The following is a 7,360-nucleotide window of genomic DNA, read 5'->3' as shown; positions in this document are numbered from 1 at the left end:
TATATAAAAAATAGCCACATTGTAAGTCAGGGACGACTAAATTTATATGAGAAATAACGTTTGAGAAAAGATTTTAGCCAGACGATTTACCAAATAACTGCCTTTTCCGGAAAAAGTTAGAAGGTTTGAGTTAGTAGGCTTTTTTTTAAGGATTTCTGGTGAGGTGTGGAAATATTAGCAACCTATTTAAATGATTTCAGTGAGGTGTGAAATTGCGTGTCTAAAATTAACATTTTTTTCTTACGTATTACAGGTCAAATCGGTACAATCTCGTTGACGCACCCTTTCTGTTCGAATGCCTCCCATCTAGAACACTAACCTGAGCACAGACTGCTGAGGGGAGTTATGTGGAACGCCATATAATCCTTTAAACTAACTACTATCTATTTTACTATAACTTTATTACTAGGGCTAAGTTACTAGAACTTATTTTTTTTACTTCAGGATCATTTTAATATCACTAGTAGGTATAGCCCACTATAATTATTTCAAAAGTACCAACTACCACACTGGCCAGCAAGGGTACAATGTGTCTGCTTTAAGGAAAATGTGCTTTTCACTACTCCCATAGTGTATGATTGCAGAAAATATATATGTTTTATTGAACATTGATGAAACAACAAATTTTTGTGGGAAAATAAACCATAAAAGTTGTCTGTTTTGTTTTAAAACTCTTATAAATGGATTTTCAAAAAAGCCCAGGGAGGGCTTTTTTGCCCCACACTCAGGGTAAAAGGCTAACCAGCATTGGGCTAAAGGCAGTATTGATTAAAAAAATACTTTAGCTAAAGTAAAGTGTTTTGCATAACTTGTAAGTTAATACTTGTTTGTACTATTTTCTGGTTATTTTGATAAATAAAATAAATTATTTTGTTTAATAAACATACTGTCATTAACATTTTCATTTAAAAAATATTATATATACAGTGGTGGGTAAAATTATTAGAACACTAGTATTTTCACCAGCTAAAAAATTTTTTTTAAGTCAGTTATTTCCATCTTTTGCTGTAGTGTGTCAGTAGGAAACTGTGGCAATTTCTGCAAGATGCTTCAAGAAACCTACCTGCAAAGCTACAGTACTGTTAAAAAATACTGTAAAATGAGGATGCTGTCAAAAGCAATGTCATAAATAGATTTTCTTTATCAATTAACTTTTATTAACTAAATTAAAATCAACATTTGGTGGAACCATCGCTTGTGTTTAAAGCAGTTTTTGCCCTAGGTGCACTTGCTCGCTACCTAGTTTTTCAGGTAGCTTTGCAGGTAGGTTTCTTGAAGCATCTTGGAGAAATTGCCACAGTTCTTCTGGATTTAGAAACGAGCTAGTTTAAGGAACTGTTAGCTTGCCATAAGAGTTTTTTTTTGTTTTTTTTTTTCTGTTTTCACATGAAATGCGGGCGGAGTTTCTCCAATGTGAGGAGCAGCTGCTGCAGGGCCACTGCTGGCTTCCATTCATTACCATACATTCGCTTGTGTCCATCACCAAGTGGACGAGTTCATCTTATGCCTAGAATAGATTTCTGATCACATTCATTCATCGCTAATGTAGACGAGCGCCGTCAGGAGGAATTTTCATCAGTTTGCGGTGGTAATGTTGATGTGAGCTGTTACTGCGGAGATTCTCCGCTCACCGATCACAAGCTGATCTCACGCGCACTGCAATGATCGCTTCATCACATCCAGTCTGAATCTGGTCGAATCTCTGGTGCCGAGGGGACTGCATTGGTTTTACCCCTGCTAACAAGGAGATCAAAATGGGGAACAGTTTCTCCAACATATCTGCGTTTCAGTCTCTCCATATAGTGATGCTTGGCTTGGACTCCGCAGGGAAAACCACGGTCCTTTACAGACTGAAATTCAACGAGTTTGTCAACACTGTGCCTACAATAGGATTCAACACGGAAAAAATCAAGCTGAGTAACGGCACGGCCAAAGGAATAAGCTGTCATTTTTGGGACGTTGGTGGGCAGGAGAAACTCCGGCCCTTGTGGAAATCTTACAGTAGATGCACGGATGGCATTATTTATGTGGTGGACTCTGTAGACGTGGATCGACTGGAGGAGGCCAAGACGGAGCTGCATAAAGTCACCAAATTCGCTGAAAACCAAGGAACGCCGCTGTTGGTCATAGCTAATAAACAGGACCTGCCAAAATCTCTGTCTGTTGCGGATATAGAGAAGCAGCTGGCGCTCCAGGAGCTCACGCCTGCCACTACGTACCACATCCAACCGGCCTGTGCCATCATAGGCGAGGGGCTTCACGAAGGCATGGACAAACTGTACGAAATGATAGTCAAACGACGAAAAAGCCTCAAACAGAAGAAAAAGCGATAACTCTCTACAAAGCCTGCACCTGCCTTTTTCCATTGCCCGAGTCATTGGGTTTGCCATTTCAACGTTGCACTGTTGACATTCATCGGAATGGTTGTTTGTTGTCGAGTTGGATTTATGTTGCATGTGATCGTGATGACGCAGGTGAACCAAAATAACAATAAAAAATTTTGAAATAATTTGTTTAATATAAAAGGGCTGGTCCCGATTAAGCTGCCATTAATTTGCATAGCCTGGTCATCCGTTTGAAGGAGTTCTCTACTGAAGCACTGAAAAACGCTGTGACATTTCATGGAATGCTTGATATCTTATTTTGACTCTTATGGAATATAGAGTAAACTTCTAAGAACATTATCAAGAACTGTATCTTCAAAATCCCAGAATGAAACGGGTTTGAGGACAAAATTACTGTAACTTCAGTGGGCCTAAGTGGGTCATCCGTTTGAAGGAGTTCTCTACTGAAGCACTGAAAAACGCTGTGACATTTCATGGAATGCTTGATATCTTATTTTGACTCTTATGGAATATAGAGTAAACTTCTAAGAACATTATCAAGAACTGTATCTTCAAAATCCCAGAATAAAACGGGTTTGAGGACCTTGTAATTGACAAAATTACTGTAACTTCAGTGGGCCTAAGTGAGTATGAGACCTCATGAAGACGTCTAGATTTACAGGAACTCTGAAGAACACAAGTGATGGACTATAAGGCACTGCCTGTGACACGGTCCACCTCTAAGCACTTTTTTTCTTACCAAGATAGTAGTGTACAACACTGTAGATCAGATATTAGACTGTCAGTGTATTACAAAGTTGAGATGAATCCTGAAGTATTTTTCAATTAAAATGTGTGTTAAAGCAAACGCCTTATCTCATGTTCTTTATCAGGGTGATATGAGGGTAAAAGTTTTTTGAGGTGAGTACAGCAGGATAAATCTCTATGGATACATCTCTCATCTCAGATTTTTTATGTTTCAGAAGAAATAGACAACATTGTCTTCTGTACTTATGTGTTATAGGTTAATTGGAAATTTCACATGTATGAACTAATTATTTGGGCTCTGTTAAAAGGGGAGATAGTTTTGAATCTACAAAGCTTTCTGTAAATATTAAAAGGAGCTTTAACAGACTGATCACTTTTCAGTTTAACTAGCTTGGGTGTTTTACCTTCAGCACACTTTAATTGAACAAACTATCCTGCAATTTTACCTAAATTATTAGTTTTTTTTCTTCTCCAAAAATATACATATATAATTTACTAATTTTTGTACAAACAGTGTGTGTTTGGATAGCCATGCCCTCTGTTATATTAGCTTACGAGAATAAGCCCCCTTTCCAGACATGCTGACAATGGTGTCTTTCTATCCCATATAACTCTAGGGTTTCATCCCAAGAGGAAAGAGATGGTCAGTCTATACAAAAAACCCCATTTAAAAAAACCTGGCTGGTCATGTACAGCCACAATTATAGCGATAGGTTGTAGTCTTACCTGAAATTTGGAATTTGACTACATTTTAAATCTCCAGGAAATAATTATATAATATTATGTGTTTGTTTTTTGAATTTGGTCTTTATTCATCAAACCCACACATCAAACCAAAGTTACAATAAATAAACATAGACGTTTAATGATGCCTTTTTGTGGTTACAGACTGTGAAAAAAAATATGTTAAGATAATTTATTCCTAATTAGAGGGGGTAGTTAGAGTCATTTGTCTTGATTTGATAGGCGAGATGATAAGAGCCTCACTGTAGGCTACATGAAACTTTGATGAAGATCAGGTTTCACATGGGGCTTTTGTGGAGACAGAAGGCAATTCCCTGAGTACCTCCAAATGGACAGCTGAAGATGATGCTATAATGAGGTCATCAAGGCAATCTTTACATTCGTCTTGTCTAATAAAGACTAACCTAACCTAACGTAATTGACATATTTAACAGAATCCATGATGCGCATGAGGAATATTTACTCAAAAATGTATTGTCTTGATTTGATAGGCGAGATGATAAGAGCCTCACTGTAGGCTACATGAAACTTTGATGAAGATCAGGTTTCACATGGGGCTTTTGTGGAGACAGAAGGCAATTCCCTGAGTACCTCCAAATGGACAGCTGAAGATGATGCTATAATGAGGTCATCAAGGCAATCTTTACATTCGTCTTGTCTAATAAAGACTAACCTAACATTCCTAATATCTTCATTCCTATAACTCTCAGTTAAAGTTCAGTACTGTGTTTTATGTTCAAAGTGAATTAAGAGTATCCAGTAATTGACATATTTAACAGAATCCATGATGCGCATGAGGAATATTTACTCAAAGATGTATAATAGGCCTATTTTAAATGCAAGGTTTACACTCAAGTCAATTAGGATTAAACACCTTCATAAAGATAGAAACAGTTTAGAACTTTTGAGGTCAGCAAAAGCTTTTCTTTCGCACAGTTCTGTTGGAAACTGTTTCAGCCAATATGTATTTTTAACAGATTCTTTCTTGGTCACACATGATTCAACTGAGGACTTTCCTATAACAAAGATAGAAATGGTGACAAAATTAAGCGACTGTTGAGTCAGAAGGAAAAGCTAAAAATATTGCAACAAAGCATTTTAATGTTTCCACATTGCAGTCCTACAAGCGGTCACACACTCACATTGCTATTCTGCATATACTAAAACTCTGGTGAAAAAGACCTATGATTTAAAGCAAAAATAATAATAATAATATTAATGCCAAAATGTGTCCAAATCAGAAGAAACCTAGAGATTATTTAGGAACATTTGTGACACCTGTGGAACATGCTGATGGTCTGTTTTCTCAGCTGCAGCTTCTGTTGAATCTTATTGTTTTGAAGGTTGACTTTATACATATATATATAGGTTAGTATGTGTATAAAAATGCATATTAAGCAGCCCATCTTAACTCAGTGTGAGAAGCAAGTGTGACCCTCCTGTCAATCAAATGCAAACCTCTGGACCTATATGTGTAAGAAAGAAAAGTGTGAGATGTGAGTGAGAAATCTACGGAGGAGGGGAAAGCTGTTTACATTTCCCTGGAGAGGGGGATGGGAACAGAGACACATAATGGGTGAGTGTCTGTGCCGAGGGCAGGGGTTTGTGGGTGGATATCTCCAGGTTCCTTGAGGGAATAGCACAACAGAAAGAAGAAACCCGCAGTAAATGGTTGCAAATCAATGCCTGTGTCCTCCCTCTCACGGGAGAGAGAAGTACAGAATGAGAGCCACAACCCGAGCCATGCCCATCAGGCCTGTTTCACCACAATTCAAGTATCAAGAAGCATTATTGGCATTTAGCTTTTTAATTGAATTTCACTACAGTGTCAGTAGAGCTGCAGAACAGTATCAAAAAGTCTGAACAAGCATTAACAATCCTAAAACAACAGATTTCAAACCACTTCTTTTGTCCATTACCTTCTCAAGCTCTGTGGATGGAGTCTTCCACTGGATTTAGGGTCAGGTCACCCTCTTTTCCCAGCATGTTTGGCTGCACATGCAGACTTTGCTTGGGGCGGTTGTGTCTGATTCTGTGTTGATGTTGTACAGTGCATATTTATCATCCAATAGCATAAGAGAGGCATTTATCAGATAATATGAAGTGAAAAACCGAGTAAACTCTGCACTTACTCCTAAAAATGATGCTTTTACAATGCCTTTAGATCACATATGTCATCTAACATTTATGCTATTATACCTTTCAAACGTTTGGGTAACTTTTTTTTTTTTAATTAATATTTCACTTAGCAAGGATGTGTTTAATTGATCAAAGGGGACAAAGACATGTACAATGTTCCAAGGATCTCTGTTTCAAATTATTCATTTCAAATAATTCATTTAAACTATTTATCGATTCAAGAAACCTGAAAAAATATATATATATTATGGGTTCCACAAAAATATTCAGCAGAACAGCTGGTTTCAACATTGATAATAATAAGAAGGTTTCTTGAGCAGCAATCAGCATATTAAAATGATTACTGAAGGATCATGTGACACTGAATGGCTGCTGAAAATTCAAATTTGCCATCACATCACAGCAATACATTTACATTTGAAAATCTTTAAAATAATTTAATCTTTCAATATCATAAATTGTAATAAGATTTAACTATGACTGAGTTTACTGTATTTCCAGTCTATGAAATGCAGCATTGTCAAGCATAGGAGTTCATTCAGGGCCTTCGCTTGATTAACATGTTGCTCTCTTGCTCACTGAGGCTTCTGGAACACTCCTCCGCCACACCACAAAATACAGCATAATTAATCTATGAGAAACAAAGTGTGTAAACAATCACATAAATCACATTGCACCAGCAGTCATGCAGAGACAAATTAATTAGGTCTTTAATCTAATGACAAAGGACAGCTGTCAGACTCAGAATAAACAAACAGGCGTTTGACATCAGCAGACCACTGCAACCCATGAGCAGTACTGAACCGCTGGAGATCCACACGGCCCGCTGGAAAACAGAGCAATGAAGAAACCATCCATGATACATGACTTTATTCTTTATTCAGAAAGCTGGATATGAAATATTAGCTTACGTACATGCTTCAGGCATAAAAGGCTTTTGAAAAGCTTCCTTCTCTCATGTCTTGACTTTGTACCGCCGTAACATAAAGCACAAATGGATGTTTGATAAGTGTGAAACTGCAGCTACACCCAACAGACTTTTTGTTCTGGGGAGAAATCTGGGTCACATCCCACACCCACCTCTTCTAATGGTTTATGTTTCTAGGTCATTATACAATAATTTAATTGTTTGTGCTTAGTGAGATGAGCTATAACTTTAGGACACTATAGAACTAGAAGATTAAGCTAAATTTATATGTTAACATGGAATATAAAACCCTTGTGGAAAAAAGGGATATTTGAGCCCTAAGCTAAATCCTCATCACTTTTGGCATAATATTAATTACTGCATAAATATTTTTGATATGTCTTATTTTCTTTAAAAGATAAAAAAAAATCTGGGTTAGTGTGAAGTACTCAGTTGATGTGAATGGGGCCAATCTGTA

General features: G+C 37.1%; 1 protein-coding gene across 1 annotated transcript; it reads left to right on the top strand.

Moving 5' to 3' along the window:
- Positions 1-1,406: 1,406 nt before the first annotated feature.
- Positions 1,407-2,750, top strand: arl4cb (ADP-ribosylation factor-like 4Cb). Its single transcript, XM_016481043.1, has one exon. The coding sequence runs from the start codon at positions 1,755-1,757 to the stop codon at positions 2,331-2,333; it is 579 nt and encodes a 192-aa protein (XP_016336529.1). The 5' UTR covers positions 1,407-1,754; the 3' UTR covers positions 2,334-2,750.
- Positions 2,751-7,360: the final 4,610 nt, after the last annotated feature.

This window comes from Sinocyclocheilus anshuiensis, unplaced genomic scaffold (assembly GCF_001515605.1).
Source record: "Sinocyclocheilus anshuiensis isolate Anshui unplaced genomic scaffold, SAMN03320099.WGS_v1.1 scaffold277, whole genome shotgun sequence".
NCBI classification, from domain to species: Eukaryota; Metazoa; Chordata; class Actinopteri; order Cypriniformes; family Cyprinidae; genus Sinocyclocheilus; species Sinocyclocheilus anshuiensis.
Note: the sequence above shows the minus strand (reverse complement) of the source record. Positions and strands in the feature narration are given on the sequence as shown.

Bases quoted from the DNA above. Each gene is read 5' to 3' on its own strand.
- arl4cb (XM_016481043.1), top strand. From the start codon at position 1,755: ATGGGGAACAGTTTCTCCAACATATCTGCGTTTCAGTCTCTCCATATA.